The sequence below is a fragment of the Thalassophryne amazonica genome, chromosome 8 (assembly GCF_902500255.1).
Source record: "Thalassophryne amazonica chromosome 8, fThaAma1.1, whole genome shotgun sequence".
NCBI classification, from domain to species: Eukaryota; Metazoa; Chordata; class Actinopteri; order Batrachoidiformes; family Batrachoididae; genus Thalassophryne; species Thalassophryne amazonica.
The window spans coordinates 62,018,086-62,038,382 of NC_047110.1; the positions used below are offsets into that span (position 1 = coordinate 62,018,086).

At 41.3% G+C, this 20,297-nt stretch overlaps 1 protein-coding gene across 1 annotated transcript in view; it reads left to right on the plus strand.

Moving 5' to 3' along the window:
* Positions 1-15,277, plus strand: part of klf13 (Kruppel-like factor 13) — a 32,021-nt gene extending 16,744 nt beyond the window's left edge. The window contains exon 2 of the mRNA XM_034176466.1: positions 14,583-15,277. Coding sequence (XP_034032357.1) covers positions 14,583-14,911 — 329 coding nt within the window. The 3' untranslated portion in view covers positions 14,912-15,277. The remainder of the gene's footprint in view (positions 1-14,582) is intronic.
* The last annotated feature ends 5,020 nt before the right edge of the window (positions 15,278-20,297 follow it).

Genomic DNA, 20,297 nt, shown 5'->3' on the forward strand with positions numbered 1-20,297 from the left:
GACTGCCCCTCCCTGAGCCTGGTTCTGCTGGAGGTTTCCCCATGTTAAAAGGGAGTTTTTCCTTCCCACTGTCGCCAAGTGCTTGCTCACAGGGGGTCGTTTTGACTGTTGGGGTTTTTACGTAATTATTGTATGGTCTTGCCTTACAATATAAAGCGCCTTGGGGCAACTGTGTTGTGATTTGGCGCTATATAAATAAAATTGATTGAAAATTGATTGAGTCAGTTATTAACTAAGTACGATTAACCATACTTTTTTGCTTTTAACAGAGAAGGTAGAAACTTTCACTTTTACTCAAGTAATTTTGTTAATTACTATAGTTTTTTAACATAGTAGTTGTACTTCTTTCAGTACTCTGCCCACCACTGGGAAAACGCTGTTTGACTGATTTATTTTGTGTGAAACTTGACCCCAGCTGAGTGAATTTGCCATCGATAAACGGTTGTGCAGATCACCGATGTTTTGCTGTGCGGACCAAAAAAATAAAATGATGCAAGTATCTTTGCACAAATAAGCCTGCATGTATTGTAAATCAATTACTGCTGCCCGAACAAAGAAAAGAGGAGCAGCAAGCCTGAATGTATGTTTATTGTTGCCTGCACACGTTTGTGTTTATGTCATGCTGGCACACCATAGTGGGCGTAAAGGGAGAGCATGGCCACATTTGGGTTAACCCTGTCTGCTCCAGTGGTTATGTTGATGAGGGAGCGAGCAAGCTGTCATTTTGTTATTATCCAGAATCCTTTGCATGGTTGTCCACTGGCAGGAAAGCTCGCTTCTGCTCAGTTATCGGTCAGACTCTGTTGTAAAGTTGTAACTAAATTACAGGATTGCGATGATCCCTCATTTCATGTTGCCAAATTGGCTGAGCCAGAAATGAAACAAGGGTAACTACAGTCTGACTTCAGTCTCTGACCTCTGTGTTGATACTTTTCTCTTGGCATCACCAATCCAATGATCCCACCGTGCACAGCCCCATGTTGTTGTTTTTTTTTTGTTTTTTTGTTATTAAAGGGTGTGTTTGGAGAAAGCTCGTGGATAAGACGGGATACTGTAAATGTACGTGCAGTTGTTGGTTGCCAAATTGTTTGGCAGACAGTAGAATCAATACGCTCAACACAGTTTGAAATTATTAATACTCATTAGAAAACCAGTAAATTTCAGCAACATTGGCTCTATAGGTTATTGCTTCTGGACACATTGATAGCATGCACAAGTGGTATTGTTTTTGGTCCTATGTGTGTGAACAAAATAACTTTTAAGAGCTTCAGTCCAGTTTGGACCAAATGGTGGAATAATTGAAGGTCAGCCAAGGACAAAGTGATCTTGGGCCAAAGTCAAATTGTGGGCAGTGCATCTGGAATGTATTTACAGGGCTTATTTATTTTTTCCCTCAAAATTTTACTCACAACATCCCAGAATGGCAACATGAAAAATTTTTTGTTGTTGAAATTTTTGCTAATTTATTCATTAAAAATAAAACATTAGTAAATCACATGTACATAAGTATTCATACCCTTTGCTCAATACCTGATGCACCTTTGGCGGCAATTACAGCCTCAAGTCTTCTTGAATATGATGCCACAAGCTTGGTGCACCCATCTTTGGACAGTTTTGCCCATTCCTCTTTGCAGCACCTCTCAAGCTCCATCAGGTTGGATGAGGAGAGTCGGTGCACAGCCATTTTCAGATCTTTCCAGAGATGTTCAATCAGATTCAGGTCTGGGCTCTGGCTGGGCCACTCAAGAACATTCATAGAGTTGATATCTTAGCTGTGTGCTTAGGGTCATTGTCTTGCTGAAAGATGAACCGTCGCCCCAGTCTGAGGTCAAGAGCACTCTGGAGCAGGTTTTCGTGCAGGATGTCTCTGTACATTGCTGCGTTAATCTTTCCCTCAATCCTGACTAGTCTCCCAGTTCCTGCTGCTGAAAAACATCCCCATAGCATGATGCTGACACCACCATGCTTCACTGTAGGGATGGTGCCTGGTTTCCTCCAAACATGATGCCTGGCATTCACGCCAAAGAGTTCAAGCTTTGTCTCCTCAGACCAGAGAATTTTGTTTCTCATGGTCTGAGAGTCCTTCAGGTGCCTTTTGGCAAACTCCAGGTGGGCTGCCATGTGCCTTTTACTAAGGAGTGGCTTCTGTCTGGCCACTCTACCACCAGGCCTGATTGGTGGCTTGTTCCAGAGATGGTTGTCCTTCTGGAAGGTTCTCCTCTCTCAACAGAGGAATGCTGGAGCTCTGACAGAGTGACCTTGGTCACCTCCCTGACTAAGGCCGTTCTTCCCCAATTGCTCAGTTTCGATGGGCGGCCAAACTCACACTTGTTGCTACTCTTCTAAATAAAAGAAAGGCTTTTTAAACAGCAACTATTTTATTATTTGAAAAAGCCTTTTCCTTTTATATTTTAACATTAAATGAAGGAATCATTAAACATGTCCATGAATTCAAAGTTCATTCAAAATAGACACTTGCACAGGTAGAAGCCCTGCCCCTATTGTGCATCATTTCAGAGCATTCACAATCAAACAAATTTCATATTTTAGTAATTACTCTGTCCTGATTACAACATTAAAAGCAATCACATAGTCAACGAAGACGTAATTCAATGTTGAAATGACTAAATTAAAAAAGTATCTCATAATGAGGTTTATGTCACATTGAGAAATCCTAATTAACACACACACAATATTACATTGTTACATTGTCTCCTGTTGTGTGTATAATAAATATTCATATTTATTTATTTACGGTTTGTGTTTTTCCTGGTTGAAATGCAGATATGAATGAATGAAAGAACCGGGCTTAAAAATGTTTTTTTCTTAAAACTATTTTAGTTTAGGGTCAAAATGTACATAATCAGAAATTAATCTTGAAGTAAAAAAACACTTGTAAGGGTTTTCTTTAGAAAACTGCTGTGTATAAATGAGCAGTTCTGATGCTGCTGACACACATTTCTACACTCTTTTGTGTTGTGGCCTGATGCCTCATTTCTTTTGGCTTTAAAGTACGCCTGTAACAAAGATAAAACCCTATCACTTTACTTCACAAAATTTAGCCCTCAAAATGCAGGAAATCTTGTTTGAGGTTTATAAATTAAAAAATTTCCAGGGAAGGATGCCCCTTGACTCCCCTATAATACTCGCACTTGCAGTGAGCGCTGCAGGAGAACTCTTTCTATGGCTGTGCAGCAAGCACTGGGGGGAAAGTTCACCAGCAGCAAGAGAACGTTTACCCTCAGAACCTTTCCTATAGGTGCACAGCGAGCGCTGGGGGAATAGTTCTCCACCAGTCCACACCAGGAAACCTTTGTGCGCTGTCCCACAGAAAAGGCACGTTATGAGGAACGAAAAAAAATAACTGTATGGTGTGAAACAGCAGACGATTTCATTTTCTTGCCTGCAACAACAGACAAGAGTCCCGGTAGTGACTTTAATCAGTAGACAGGTGAGTCACGATTGACATGTTTAAATGGCTTTGACAGAGGTTGATGAATAAATTGTGGACTTGCTGGTTTTGATGTAGGAGCAATCAACGTAGAGAAATGATCATTTTAATGTTACACACGCTAGGAAACAGTGCAACGACCCAGCTGCAGCATAGTTTTTTTTCAGGCAGCACTGTTAGGCTGTTATAATGCTAGCGAGAGCCCTGCTCTCTTTAGAGCAAATGTAGCAATAAGGACAAAGACAGTGCAGGTTTTACTTGCAACCAATCATCTCAGCAAGTGGGTTTACTGATAAGCTTCTTTCCATAACTTCATCAATGAAATCACGTGTTGAGGTGATGGTAGCAAGGAAAACCTGCACTCTCTTAGGCCTTCATGGAACACTATAACTCACTCCTGGTTTAGATGATCTTTGGGTACCCCTGGAATGTCTGTGCCAAAAAAGCGGTTACTTCGGGAGACTCAAATGAGTGCATCATGATGGAACATCAACTTTGGCATTTTGATGATCTGGCACATTTCTATAGGAGTGATCCAGCACGCAGATATTTCAGTGTTTTTGAACCCCAGAGGCTACAGAAGGCCAAGGGGACGCCCATGCTTCACCTGGCTGTGGCAGGTGGATCATTACTTTTGAGGCATAGGGATGTCTGCCTGTGTGGTTGCCATCCAGGAGCCAAGCCAGGTCTGTGGTGTGATGGATGTGGTAATATGTGGCACTCAGAGGTGAAGATAGGAGTAAAAATCTTTTTGTGATCTATTTTTCTATGTATTTTTTCTTTATTTTTGCATTGGGGATCAAAGCGCCTTAGGGATTTAAGCCTTGGTTTTGGCCTTGAGGGTTTACGTCTGAGCCTTGGTCGGTGTCTTTGTTATCAAAGCCTTGGCTTTGATCTTCAATGTTTGGGCCTTGACTATGACATTGGTTAGTTGCGTGCTGTCGCTGTTCAGTAATCAATGCTGTTGGTTGATGCAAGTATTGAAGCTTTAATGGGCTCAGTTGGCTAACATAAGTATAATGGATGGTTAACATTCTTTGATCATGTATGTTAGGAAACTATGGGTAACCCGTGGAGGCTAAATTAAATAGAAATACTAGCATTTTGAATATGAGCTTGTTTATGTCGATGGACAGCCACCATGGATGGATGCGTAAAGTCAAGGGTTTAGATTGGACCTTGCCTTTGTTCTGAACTCTGTAAAAGATAGGAGCTGTTCTGGAACTTTCTGTGCAGACAGTACAAAGTTAACTTCAGCATGACATTGTTTCTATGTACCACGCTTGGCGACACAACAGGAATGTTATCTACTTGTGTGTTTAAATGCTGGTAGTCTGTTGAAGGAGCAGGTGACGTGGTCTTTCCCCGAGGCTTGCGTCAAAAATGTGATATGGTCTCATTTTTTGCAGACAGATGCATATTCCATGACTCAAATCCATTTCTCCATACACTAAAGAGCCCGGTGAAATTTAAGGCATGAATGAGCGGAGGATGGAGGGCTGTGATTGGAGATGACCTATTTATTTACTGACCTAGAGGCCTTGGAAAGAATAGTTATACAACAAGAGTACCTGTGACATAACCGTATCGCCTTTGAGGAGGACACTATGTACAGTTCTGGGTAAATGGGTCACTCTGCACATTAGGAAAGAACTTCCCTTGTTACTGGCTCCTCTTCTTCACCATCTGCACCTGATGCTTTTGCAGAAAGACAAGCCACGCCTTTTATGTGGCATGCTTCCAAAAATGGTGTAGCCACTGGTGTCACTGTCACTTTGGTAGCCTGCTGTGATAATGCTGGAACTACAAGCGATGCAAAGCATGGTGAGAGGAGTTGGTAACTGCATTTTTTTTTTTTTTTTTGCCATGGAGGAGATGCTGAGTAATAGCTGCAGTCTGTTGGATTATCCTGGAGTGACAACTGAGGGTTTTTTGCTTCTATCCACTTGGCATCAATCCCTTTGTTCCTAAAGCTTTCCTTTGTTCTTACCAGTTCTTTCTAATGTCTTTTGTGGAAATCTCAAGTGTCACATCATGAAACAAGCACAACATTTTAATGGGGGCATTGCAGGTTCACTTTTCACATATTTATAGAGTATTGGTGACCTCGATGTCTGAAACACCTAGCATAAAGAATCTCCTTGAATTCTTTTTCTTAAAGTCATGGCTCTCTAAATAATTTGGTGGCTTCTCGGTGAGTTGCTGTTGGATATCTGATGCTTTGACTATGACTGTATTACTACATCAGGGTAGTTGGACTGGATATCTCAGCTCCACTCTCTGGTGTCTTGTTAAATATTAATATTGTTGGATCCTTTTCACTGGTTAATAAGCCTGAAGCCACTTGTAGAGCTTAGCCCTATATTTAATCAGTAACTCATTTTGTGATGCCAGGTGGCAACACAGACTGTCTCTGTATCATTGAATTTTGTGTTTTTAAAAGTTTGATTGACCCAATTTATCTTAGAGCTATACTGCATGGAGGGCGGGATTCAGAATGTGAAAATAGGTTAAAGCAGTCTAACATCAACTTTCTGCACAACAGTGGCCTTAGTTGCCACCAGGACTCTTGGATTAGCAACAACGCTTCAAAAATCACTTGCAAGGAAAAAGACTACTTTACATATTCCTGGTTGAACAACCGCAGACATGTCTCACTTTGCCAACATTCCTATTTAAACCTATCTACGAGATCTGTTAGAAAAGTATCCGACCTTTTTATTTTTTTCAAAAACCATATGGATTTGAATCACGCGTGATTGCATCAGCCAAGCTTGAACCTTCGTGCGCATGCGTGAGTTTTTTCACGCCTGTCGGTTGCGTCATTCGCCTGTGAGCAGGCTTTGTGTGAGCACCGGTCCACCCCTCTCGTCGGATTTTTATTGCGAATAAATTAAATGTCTGAACGATTTGGAGCTTTGCTGCATCAATTTTTTCCAGAAACTGTGAGAGACCTCCAGGTGGACACCATTCGGAAAATTCAAATGGCTTTGAGGGACGATTTTATGGGGATTACACAGATTAAGGAGTGCTCCAGCCGGTTTAAAGACCGCCCACAGCTGCTGAGAGCGCGCCGTGCTCCGAGTGCCGATCGACAGGCTGAAACAACCAGATCATTTCCAACATGAAGGCTTTGTTGATCCGGGATGTCGTCTGACTTACACAAAAATGGCAGGAGACGTGGACATCAGTACTTTTTCGGCACATTCCACTGTTACAGGAGTTTTTTTCAAGGAAAGAAAAGCGGACGGATGCGCCACCGTGCTGCTCATGGCGCGGCACAAAATCACCTCCGTGTTGGTCTCACAGGACGGCTTTGAGATGGCGTTCAGACGGCTGTCGGTGGGTTTTCAGTCGTGTGACTAACCGAGAAATTGTGGATGAGCCTGGACATGCCAGAACATGTCCTGTGAGGCTTCATCACGGCGTTGCTTTGCGCCATGCGGCACCGCTGCAACGCGCGGAATTCCTCCGCTCCTCTTTCCATGACAAAAACTCCTGTAACAGTGGAATGTGCCGTTCATTTCCAAACTGGACGCTGTGTTTTATCCGGGACGTCCTCTGACTAGCAAGACGTGGACATCAGCACTTTTTCGGCACATTGAGACAGACGTACTGATGTCCACGTCTCCTGCCATTTTTGTGTAAGTCAGACGATGTCCCGGATCAACAAAGCCTTCACATTGGAAATGAGCTGGTTGTTTCAGTCTGTCGATCGGCGCTCGGAGTGCGGCGCGCTCTCAGCAGCTGTGGGCGGTCTTTAAACCGGCTGGAGCACTCCTTAATCTGTGTAATCCCCATAAAATCGTCCCTCAAAGCCATTTGAATTTTCCAAATGGTTACCACCTGGAGGTCTCTCACAGTTTCTGGAAAAATTGATGCAGCAAAGCTCCAAATCGTTCAGACATTTATTCGCAATAAAAATCCGACGAGAGGGGTGGACCACTGCTCACACAAAGCCTGCTCACAGGCGAATGATGCAACCGACAGGTGTGAAAAAACTCACGCATGCGCACGAAGGTTCAAGCTTGGCTGATACAATCACACGTGATTCAAATCCATATGGTTTTTGAAAAAAATAAAAAGGTCGGATACTTTTCTAACAGACCTCGTATATATATATATAAAAGTTTATTTGCAAATTTCACCTGCTAATCACAAGGAATATCTTGATGTGTTAATAGGTGTGGGGAAAGTGACAGTATATACTGTACTATATATAGTATATAGGTTATGTATGTTAAACTCCAGTATCAGTGGTCGGACCTGGCCCACCACCTGCTTGAAGCCTGGTGTGTTGAATTAATTTAATGTGAGAGCAGATTCAGTTCTTATCCATTGCAGTTTCCACTTTCAACACAAGGGGTGTGGGGGAGCACCCACAGCAGACAACTAATATTCTCAATCTGGATGTGGCATGTGCAGTCTTAAATGGTGCGTATATTAAGAGGTCAGCCAACATTTGCACGTTAAAGGAGAATTCCCACAAATTACAACCTTGGCTGTATTACTAGATATTGTGGATGTTGTCTTTCCACTGTGGACAAAAATTAATTGATCATGTTTTCCGGATGGAATATGTTGCACTGGAGTATTAGTCTCATCTGTCAAAAAAAATGCATCATGAAGAAGGAAAGAAAAAAGCAGCATAGGTCACACTGACAAGAAGCAAAATTAATTTAATTGATGCATTATTTATTTATAAAGCAAACACTACATTAGCGAGCAGAAGCTAATTAGCAAATTAATTTATGAAGCGCAAAAAACTCAAGAGTAAATTGCTTCTTGTTGCCAATGAACAGACAAAAACATTTGTTCAGAGCAAAACGTGCGCACATTTACCTTATTAAAAGTAATTAAACTCATATTTTTTGAACATTTTAGTTAGCCTCACCTTAGTTTTGCTGTCCTCCTCATTGCTGTTCCAGCTGTCCCACAAAATTAAGTGCCTCACAAGTGCCCCACAAAGTGAGTGGTCTTTCAGGTTAAGAGCATGGTTTATTAATTGTACTCGTTCTCTAAGACCCAGCACATTCTTTTCATTCAGATCTTCTTCTTGTGTGGCTATGAGCGTCCAACTTAATGGTGCATTACTGCACCAGAGTGTGAATCGCTGTACCTTATTCGGATCCGTATACAGGAGCAGCCTTTCATGCTGCAGCCTGTGCCATCTTGTGAGCATAAATTATAATAATTCATTTGAATTTTATTGCATGAAATACGCATTTATACAATAGAAAAACAGACCTTAATATTTGGTACAGAAACCTTTGTTTGTAATTACAGAGGTCAGATGTTTCCTGTAGTTCTTCACCAAATTTGCACACTGCAGCAGGGATTTTGGTCCACTCCTCCATACAGATCTTCTCCAGATCTTTCAGGTTTCGAGTTTCAGCTCCCTCCAAAGATTTTCTATTGAGTTCAGGTCTGGAGAATGGCTAGGCCACTTCAGGACCTTGAAATGCTTCTTATGGAGGCACTCCTTAGTTGCCCTGACTGTGTATTTGGGGTCATTGTCATGCTGGAAGACCCAGTCTCAACCATCTTCAATGCTCTTGAGGGAAGGAGGTTGTTTACCAAAATCTCACGATACATGACACCATCCATTCCCCCCTTCAGTATGGTGCAGTCGTCCTGTCCTCTTTGCAGAAAAGCACCCCCAAAAATGGTGTTTCCACCCCCATGCTTCATGGTTGGGACGGTGTTCTTGGGTTTGTTCTCATCCACCAACACAACGAGTGGAGTTGAGTCTCATCTGAACACATGACCTTCTCCCATGCCTCCTCTGGACCATCCAGATGGTCACTGGTGAACTTCAAATGGGCCTGGACATGTGCTGGCTTGAGCAGCTCTTTGGTCTTGGTCATGGTGGATAGGTTGGACTGTGATTGATTGAGTGTGTGGACAGGTGTCTTTTAAACAGGTGTAATTAATACAGATAAAGAGTACAGAATAGGGCTTCTTAAAGTAAAACAAACAGGTCTGTGAGAGCCAGAATTCTTGCTGGTTGGTAGATGGTCAAATACTTGTTTCATGTAATAAAATGTAAATTAATTATTTAAAAATAATACAGTGTGATTTTTCTGTTTTTGGGGGTTTTTTTTAGATTCTGTCTGTCACAGTTGAAGTGTGCCTACGATAAAAATAACAGACCTCTCCATTCTTTGTAGGTGGGAAAACTTCTAAAATCAACAGTGGATCAAATACTTATTTGTCTCACTGTATGTAGTGTGTGTGTGTGTGTGTGTGTGTGTATATATATATATATATATATATATATATATATATATATATATATATATATATATATATATATATATATATATATATATATATATATATATATATACATGTGTGTGTGTGTATTGTTATTTCTACCTGGTTCTTTTATATAAAATTCTGCCCCTTACCAAAAACCATTCCTACTGAAGATAGTTTGTTCTGCTCTGACTGTACAAATATTTGATCTGATATTGGGTCAGGGTGTGGAAAATCAAGAAATAATTAATATTGTGGCATTCTTCAATCACAGTTCAGTGTAATCTGCCACATTTTACCTGTGGCAGATAAATGCTTTACTTTGGAGAGGTGGGGATGGACGGGTCGCCGCGACGCGCGAAGCCCCCGCTCCTCTTTCCATGACAAAAACTCCTGTAACAGTGGAATGTGTCGTTCATTTCCAAACTGGATGCTGTGTTTTATCCGGGATGTCGTCTGACTAGCACAGGAATTGTGAAAAGACGTGGGCATCAGCACTTTTTCGGCACATTGAGACAGACGTGCAGAGGAATTCCGCGCGTCGCGGCGGAGCTGCATGGCGCAAAGCAACGCCGTGATGAAGCCTCACGGGACATGTTCTGGCATGTCCAGGCACATCCACAATTTCTCGGATAATCACTCGATGGAAAAACCACCGATAGCTGTCTGAACGCCATCTCAAAGCCGTCCTGTGAGACCAAAACGGAGGTGGTTTTGTCTCGCTCCAGTAGCGAATCCATTGTGACGCGCGAAGCCTCCGCTCGGCTTTCCATGACAAAATCTCTTGTTAAAAGTGAAATCTGCCGGACAGTGATGCCGGTAACTTAGTAACGCGTTACTCTAATCTGACCACTTCTTTTAGTAACGAGTAATCTAACGCGTTAATCTTTCCAAATCAGTTATCAGATTAAAGTTACTTCTCCATGTCACTGTGCGTTACTATTATTTTTCATTGTGGGTCGACAGCAGCATTAAACTTGGTCTGTGGGCAGGAGGTCGGGGTTCGACTGAACTGCCCACTTTAAGTGAGCTGTGAGCTTTTCATCCGCGGTTTTTTGCAGCTGCTCGACTCGTCGTCTCCTCTTAAAGCACGGTGATCAGCACACCTGCACTGAGCTTTACAAAGACATTTTTATACTTTTTTTCCTCCTTTATTTAGAATTCTGAGCTGAGCCACTCTGTATCGTCTCGTTAAAAACAGCTGATCCTCCGCGACGCGTCAACAACTAACACTATTTTCCACTCAAATGCACCTAAACTCTCTTTCTGAGGACCACATGATGTGAAAACACAATAAAACTTTCTTACCTGTAAATCTGGTCACGTTTTCTGCATAAATAAATGTTATCCATTCTTTGTGCTAAAACGCCCAAAGTAGGGCCGAATCCAGATGGAATGGGGGCGTGGGGGAGGGATGTGCCCCCCTCCCCCACAACACCCCTAGATTAAAGGTCCAGTTTTGAAGCCTTTTTTACTACTAATACTAACTACTAATACTACTTTAATATTAATTTCGACAAGTAAAATATTTAGAGAGAATTTAAATGTTAGAAAAATGCTAGAATGAATTTAATAGTTACATTTATAAACAATGTAGGTTCGAAATTGCAAGTTTTACTGTTACAGTGCTGTCAACAGTTAAATATGAGGTCAAGAAAGAGGTCTTTATTTTACTTTTTATAAAACAAGTATTTATTTTCATTGAAGTCAAGAAAGGGTGACTATAAAGTAAGTTTTGGCAAAACAGGTATCATTGTCATGTTGAGGTGGCAGAGGGTTGTTGTCGGCAGCTGGGAAAAGTAACTAGTAATCTAACTTAGTTACTTTTACAATTGAGTAATCAGTAAAGTAACTAAGTTACTTTTTCAAGGAGTAATCAGTAATCAGTAATTGGATTACTTTTTCAAAGTAACTGTGGCAACACTGCTGCCGGAAAATGGTTGATGTCCAGCTCTTGTGATAACCAGAGAAATGGCACACGATGGTCATGGATCCAGACAGCCATCCGTTTAGAAATGAAATGGTCGTTCATACTGTCGATGGCGGCTTCGGAGCGCAGCGCGCCCCACAGCCGCTGGGGGCCGTCCTTAAAGTGACAGTAACACTCCTTATTCTCTACCAAGCCCGTAACATTTTCACCGAAAGCCAGATAAATTTTTCTAATGGTTTCCAGCTGCCAGTCTCTAAGAGTTTCTGAAAAAATTCTGATGGAAAAAAAGCCCAAATCATTCCGCCATTTCCTGACAATGAAAATCCGCCGAGGGGGTGGACCACTCCTCACTCAAAGCCTGCTCAATGGCGAATGACGCAACCGACAGGCGTGGAAAAACTCACGCATGCGCACGAGGGTTCAAGCTTGTCTGACGCAATCACACGTGATTCAAATCCATATGGTTTTTGAAAAAAATAATAAGGTCAGATACTTTTCTAATAGACCTCTTATGCTGCTACTGCTGTTGGCCTCACAAAAGCTCTTCTCAGCAGTGTATAATTTAACACTTGCTCTAAGTAAAATCTGTAACGACTGAGCCTTGATTCTGTTTTGAGGTCTGAATTGAGTTTGGCTCACGGGGTGAAGTTTAACGCTCCTGATATAAAAGGGAGAAGCTGAGTGAAGCGTGCAAATGGATGTGAATTTGTATTGCAGGAGGTGTGGTGGGCGTGGCTGACAGAGTTAGTCTGGAGCTGAGGTGAGGCGTCAGAGGCAGGAACACAGACCGGGCTGTCTAGACTTGCACTGTTTGTCTGCATGTTTTGTAACCATGCAGTTTAGGGGGGAGGGACTGAGACTCATAGTGCACAGAGTTCTTGTTTTTGAGACTCACTGGCATCAGGTAGCACAAATGTTTGACGCTTTGACTATTTCTATTGTGACCCTGAGGGAAACCACAGAACAAAGAGAGGATTTGGCAGGGTTGTTCTTACGTACTCGTTTCTCCTGCTACCTACAGTACTGCATAAAATGTTTTTGCATTTTAATGTGTATACCTTATCACACCCCTGCGGAATTTACCCGTAACATTAAATGAAACATCCTGTCCTTATCGTGTTGTCACACTGGTAAAACCTGAATGTTTGATCTTGTGAGAAACTCAAAGGATTAAGCTTTGTTTGCACCATTTCCACACTGGTTTGGAAGGAAACCACAAGATATATGGTGCCATCTGGCTTCGAGCAGATTTGTGTCAAAGCCCCATTTTATTGCCCGATGGAGGGGGAAGGGTATAATTTCCCATGTGCCGGGTCACAGATAGTTGCACGGTGGAAAACGGGCTGGGTAACCATTGTGTGATTAGCATCTGCAGTTTAGGTGATTAAATCGTGTCTACTCCTTCAGCACAGTACTAATTTGGGGGTCCCATAGCTCACTGCAGCCTTTAATTCGCTTTCCCAAAAGTAAAAAAAAATTTAAAAAAATACGTATTTAGTAGTTGATAACGTCTTTACCCAGCGATCATCTTTCAGCTTTACTAATAACTCATGATCACGATGTTTGGCTGAGTCAGAGTAGTCAGAAAATGGCACAGTCTTGTTCAGCTGGCTGAGTAGAATTTTTTTTTTTTTTGACGTCTGTTTAGCTGCTTGTGACTCGCCGACTTGTAAACACCTTAAAATGAGTCACTACACTTGCTGTGGTAAACCCTTTGCAACGTACCAACATTGTGCACGGATCATGTGGCGTGTGATCAGAGAAACATGAAGCACATCCCTGAGTTTTATTTGTTTTTGTGGTGTACTCAGTGACCCTATAAGTCATCTGAACAATATTACACACATGCAAGTAATTGTCAGTCTGTTTTGAAAGTTAACAGAATTCAGCATTCTCTACATTTCAGCCCATTTAAAACAAATCATTACATCACATTCTTCCGGGCAAATGGATGAAAATTGAGTTTTTCCCCATTTGGGGGTTACTCTTAGCACCTCACATGTTTATTTTTTTTTCTTTTTCTTTAAATCTTTTTAACATAGTTTGTGTTTGAACCCATTAACCCTTCAGTTAAAGGGGATCTCAGACTTTTTTTTTCCTGGGGCCTATTTTTATATGTTTTTGGGTTCAACTTTTTACTGATTTTAATTGGTTCATTATTAAGCTTGCACATTAAAACCGTCTTGGGCTAAACAGCTATACAATGTAAGTGTATGGGGCAAGTGAAAAACATCACAGGAAAATGCTTTTTGTGTCTGAAAGCATGAAGCAAATCCCCATGGAGATACGTGTGAGCATACGTATTTACCTCAGTAAATGCAAAGAAAATTTTAAAAACCACTGATTGCTCGTAACATTCCTCTACTATGTCATAATTTTTATCCCAAGTGAAAGGTTTAACTGAGAAACATCTGTATTGTATCGCCATTTCGTCCACACAGAACTGGCGTTTTCGGATTCCAAAAACACTACTTTTTGAAAACAAGTCCCAGAGTGGATAAATTGCAAAGCACTGCCTTTGCATTTTCATGTGTACAACCAATACAGAACTTTTGTTAAATGATGATGTCATTGCCCCACCTCTCTAACCTCAGCTTTAACCCCGGCCACGCAAGCTTTCTGTGCATGCTTCACATTGTCTTCTCCATTTTTTGTGGGAGCATTAGAGCACCACATACAGGCCTGGCATATATACTACAGTCGTTTTCAGTTGTTTTGTGTGTACGCAGTTATTCTTTGAAATTGTGCAGTGTTTGTACAGAGCACTTTTTGAAAATGACAAACATGCTAATTATTTCTGAATCCTTTAAAACACTACTCCAAATCCCCATGGTTGTGTTTTTATTTTGAAAATGTCAGCTGTTTGAAAACAAACTCTAAAAGGTCTCTTAAAAAGTTTAAACACCTGCTATTTTTGTGTGTGTCTGTGTGTGTGCACAACAGGAGAACGGCCTTTTCCCTGCACCTGGCCTGACTGCAGTAAGAAGTTTGCTCGTTCTGATGAGCTTGCCCGCCACTACCGTACCCACACAGGGGAGAAGAAGTTTGGTTGCCCACTGTGCGACAAGCGCTTCATGCGCAGCGACCACCTGATGAAACATGCCCGGCGCCACTCGGATTTCCAGCCCTGTATGCTGAAGAAGCCCCACAGTGGCGGCGGTGGTGGCAGCAGTAGCAGCTCCATACGTCCCAGCTCCCTCAGCGACTACAGCCGCTCAGATGCCTCCAGCCCCAACCTTAGCCCCGCCCCCAGCCCAGCCAACTCGCCTTAAACTGAAACCCACTCGCACTTTCTCCCTCTAACCTATGAGGCCTGTTTTGTTTTTTTTTGTCATAACACTTGTGTTGCACAGTTGTCAGCAGCCCCCTTGTGCTATTCCTGCGCTTGCTGTGGTGTACCGTACTGTACATAACTGCTTATTGTAGTGCAATTACTTGTGTGATTCTAAAAGAAGGTAACACCTTTCCCAGATGGAAATATTTGTGTACCACACGTCTGTATTTTTTAGCTTCTGATCATGACTAAACGTCCAATATATGTTCACAGTCAGCTGAACAAGGTTAAGAAGGAGAAACAAAAAACAGACACCTTGACAAGTCTTATCAAGATATTTTTTTCTCTCTTTATTTTAAAGGAGTGAGGAGAAGGGGAACACATACACCTCAGGATTGAAGACAGTTGCTATTTCTTTAATACCACAGTACTTAACCATACTCACATTGACTGCACAATATACTCATCACTTTACTCTGAAATTCAACACTGTTTGAATTTTACGCCCTGCTCAGGGATGGCCTTGTTAGCTTGAAAGAATGAACACGGCAACAAGAAACATACAATACACATACAGCAGCAGCAGCCTTACGCGCAACACAATTTGCACTCTCGATTTCTGTTGGATTGCGGAAACTCACTCCGGATCTGGTCAGTCTCATCCCAACATTCTCATTATGCGGTGTCTCCTGGAGGGTGTTCATACATAAATGTGTTGTGTTGTGAAAATAATCCCCAAATATCCACCTCTGAACAAAACTTTGCTATTTTTATTTGCTATTACATGGGTTTAAAAATGTACTTTGTTAATTGTATTGTGTTAATTGGCAGTGTGCTGTGATTGCTTTCGAATTGTTGCAACCTTAAAAAAACATCACTCTAAGGTGTAGTCCCTTTTGATTATTTTTTTCACAAAAATTACCAAACTGTGTTGAAATCTACTTATTATAAAGTGCCCTTATTTTTGTAATATATTGTAAAATTATGGCCAGTTTTATTAATGTTCATTATTTTTTTTGGGGGGGGGGGGGGGGGGGTTCTGTTATTTTGACTTTTTGGCACTTTCTGTTGCAGTTGAAGGTCTACCACATTTTTTTCAGCTCCGTGGTGCTAACACAAGCACATTTAGCATTACAAGGCTGTTCAAAAGTCACAAAAGCACCCCCCCCCCCCCCACACACACACACACACAGAGAAAGTGTGGTAAAAGTGTGTCACAGCGTCTTGTCACTGTATTTTATTTAACCCACATGGGTCAAAATCCTTAAACTGTTTCCACACAAAGTAAATTTTTATTCTGTTGGTGAAATAAGATTATGTATCATTTATATAAATATTAACAAAATAATAGTGGTGCTGAATAAAACTTAAATGACTTAAATTATAAAAATCAAAAGGGACCACACCTTTAAATTTTAAAGCGGCTGGTTTCTTACAGCACTGCAGCGTCAGTGACACAAAGGAACTTAAGTTGAAACAATATTTTTCCCTCACAAGCACATTGGAGAAAGTACAAAAGTCAAGATTGAATGAAAACTTTCTATTCAGTCTAGGCCTTTGTTTGGGGGGTGTGGGGGGCAGTATTCTGACAGAGCCAGACTGTTCTGCCTCTGTGTCGTGCAGCTTCCCATGAGGAAACAGCTGCATCCCACAAGGAGCTATTCAAAGCCCACATGAGGAGTGGCAACACGGCATTCGCGTGAGTCCTCCCTCACCTGCACCCAGGTGTACCTGTTCGGGTGACATACCACACCTGCAGGAGTACAGAACAACTGCGGGAAAACGCCACCCGGTATTGGCGCGCTACGGTCACATGAAGCAAACAAAAGCAGCTATCATCTGCGCACAGGCGCGAGAGGGCAGGTCTCAGATTAGAGAGGAGCGGTTTATCATGTGCTGAGCAGCGCAGACAAGGAGACACAACGTCCCCTAACCCCCTTTTCCCAGTCTGACATTAGAAACTGTGAGGGCTGTAATTACGGGGTTGATGCAGCCTATATGATCGAGAGCAGAAAGACGAGCGTTTGAACAGCAGTACTACCTAGACAGCAGCGTGGGTGGGATGTATCCGCCTCCATCCTAAGCACAGGGAGAAGTCCTCTACTACTGCTGCACTGTCGCACTTCACAATAACGAGCAGAACATTGTTCCACATATTCACTGATGAGCCAGAGCTGTAAAACAGACGTGTTTGAAACTTATCTCGCACAGAAAAGGGGGGCTTGACAATTCTGATAAATTAATTAAAAGGGTCATATTTTACATTTAGTCGACAAGCTGATACATGTCAGCAGTTATCTTGAACACACGTTAAAGATTGTAGCCCTCCCCCCAGTCCATTTCACTCCCACAGACCTTATGGCAGTGTCTTAAAAGGCATGCAGGGGTTTAGATGATTTTTTTGTGTGTGACATATGTCACGGGTGTGTTTTGCAAATAATTTCAGATCTAAATTTTACTTAGAGCAATGGAGTTTCTACATGCACAGACACACAACTGTGGGACTCTGACACTGTTTACTTTGAGGCCCTGAGCATGCTTAAAGGTGAAATAGAGATAAAATTGGTTTTGCGCAATATGACCCCTTTAAACCAAAACAAACATATCAGCAAAGTGTGGCGCTCACCAGCCTCATGTCGTCCTGCCTGTCTGTGAAGCGCAGATGTCCTGTGAGAAACAGACTTGTCGTTCTAGACAGACATGTCTCAGTAAATCGGGCAAAAGACAGAAAAACATTCCAAATTAACGGACGCTGCTATCGAAACGGCTGCAGCCCTGCAACCATGCGTTTTTTAATTTATTTTTTTATTTTTAAACGTTTCAGAACAGCTGAGAAATATTATCATTCACGTGTTTTGTTTCTGTCAAGCGTCTTATGATGATCACCGTGAACTAACGTCATCTCAGACTTGATGTTTTAGCTTCTATCAGCCTGTTTTTGGGCTGCAGTCCGGCGTGTCACGCTGTGTGCATTTTAACGGCATTGCCCTAAGAGTGCTGAGGATTTTTTTTTTTTTTTTTTGAGTCAGATAAGCAGGTGTAGGCTCATGAATGGCAGGCCTTGTCGTGCCCCCCCACCACCACCACCATTCTCTACAGCAGCCATCAGCTCGATCTCACATCCTCCAGAAAGAAAACGGCCCTTATTTGATCACATGCAGTAGTTTCCTCAGAACACCGTGCATTTAAAAACAAAAAATCTGTTAAACTTAGTGTCCAGGCTGCAAGGTGACCATTTGAATTCCACTGTTCTACATTTATTTGGAGAAATTCTTTCAGATCGCTGTTGAGCAGCTTTTGTGGTATTCAGAAGCTGATGTATTTTTTTTTTTTGGTTTTTTTTTTTTTTGTTTGTTTGTTTTTTCTTTATATGTAAACTTTCACTTGATTTGTAGTTTTATTTCTCTGTTTAACTTGCAAAAATGTCTGTGTATCTTACCTTCAGGCATCTTTAATCCTTTCTTAATCCATAACGTGCACATTTACCTCAGGGTCAACATCTGCAAAGCAGAAACGGGACAGTTTGTGGATTTTTTTTTTTTTTTTTTCCTCATACGCTCACATCAGTTTGCTGCACAGAAACTCTCTGCCAGCCTCCCCGGTGTTCCTGGGTGCTTAGTGTCCGCTGCTGGTCAGCGTCCAAACACACTGGAAACACAGGCACACTCCTGTTCAGTCGCTGCTGCACTCGCCTGTCAGTCCTGGCAAACCTTGGCGATGCACCGGGCGCTCTGCAGCCATTTGAAGTGAAATTCCCCTTTAATGCCCTTTGACCTGTAGCGACGGTGGACTTGCAGTTGGCTGCACGAAGTGTCAAGCACCAGAAAATAGACTGACAGACATGATCCAGTCTGTGCATCCATCCAGTGACATAAAGGCTTTTATTTTCACTGTACAAAAAGCTACTTGAATAATTCAACACAAAAGGCCATTGAACAAAGTTTTGTAGATGTCCTTTTATTTCCTGTTCTTGTTTTTGTGGTCAAATAATGATTATTCTATAGGTGTGTCTGGTGAAATGGATACCATCTGTTCTCTTTCCTGACTTATTTTCCATGTATTTTCTTCATTATTTTTGGGTCATGTTATCACCTCTTTTTTTGTGCATTTTGTTTTTGTTTGGCAGTTTAAAGGTGCCGTATTTTAAAACAGTGCACCCCTTTAATCACTTGACGCTCTGTTGATGTCAGGATGCAGGTATCTAACCTGTCGTCCACAAAAAAGAAAAATAAGGATGCGGTGATGTCTGGGATGATGGCGAAACGAGGAGATTTTGTGACCTCTGAGTTTTTGGATGGAATGACCTATGGTCTTTGTTTTATTTTAAGTCTTTTTTTTTTCTCCATAAGAATAGAGACCACAGCATTGTGAGTTAGCCATGTAGTTGTACCGTATTATCGCCTTTGGTTTCACATTAAATGTTTCATTTTATATATTCAAGATGATACCTCTTAAAATGTTTGATCTCTATTAAAGCTTCATATCTGCTCAAACATCCATCATATAGATAAGGTTTTAGTTTGTTATTTTTGTTTTTTTTGTTTGTTTGTTTGTTTGGACTTGTAGCACAAATAATTGGTAGTTTTTTTTTTCTCTCCCTACTTGAATGAAGAAGCAGTTTTTATTCTATAAAGGAGACACTGGGTTACATTTTAAAACGATGGAAAGGAAATACAAGTTAGTTTATGAAAATTGTTTCAGAATTCCTTTCCCTATTCAGTTCTGTGTTAAAGCATTTTTAATTTAATATTTCAGCATTTTTTTTTTATTAATCTTTAATATTGTAATTAAGATTCTGGATTTCAATTGTAAGAGAAATATGACAAAATGGAAAGTCATGGTTTCTACAACTGTATCATACCACTTTGTTTCTGATGAGTATAAATAACCAAAACATTTTGAAAAAAAAAATACTTTTGGAATTCTAGCCCAATTCAGCACCCTATAAAAGGCTAATGTCCAGCTTGTATTTAGTTTTGATCATGCACTTGTTCAACGACATGGGGTTGACAACTAGCAGTTGGGGTGGTGTTTTGTTAGAGCGACTGACGACGTGTCTCTTCAATCGGACTGTTACCTAGCACGTAAAGAACCAACATAATTAAAAAGGTTCTTATTTGTTACTCAAACAGATCACTGACCATCTAAATGATATTCGCAGAGACTGATCTGTATGTTTGAGTATCATTGATACAACTGTGCCAAAAGTGTCATGGTAACCGAATTAAGACGATACAGTCATGGAGGGTGTTGATCCTAACCAACTACTACCAGTTAACAAACTTGTACAGTTTTATAAAGTTTTTGTTTTGTTTTGGTTTTTTGTTATGTGCAGGACTTAATGAAACAACTCTGCATATTTCTTATGCTGGTGTTCTCAGTTA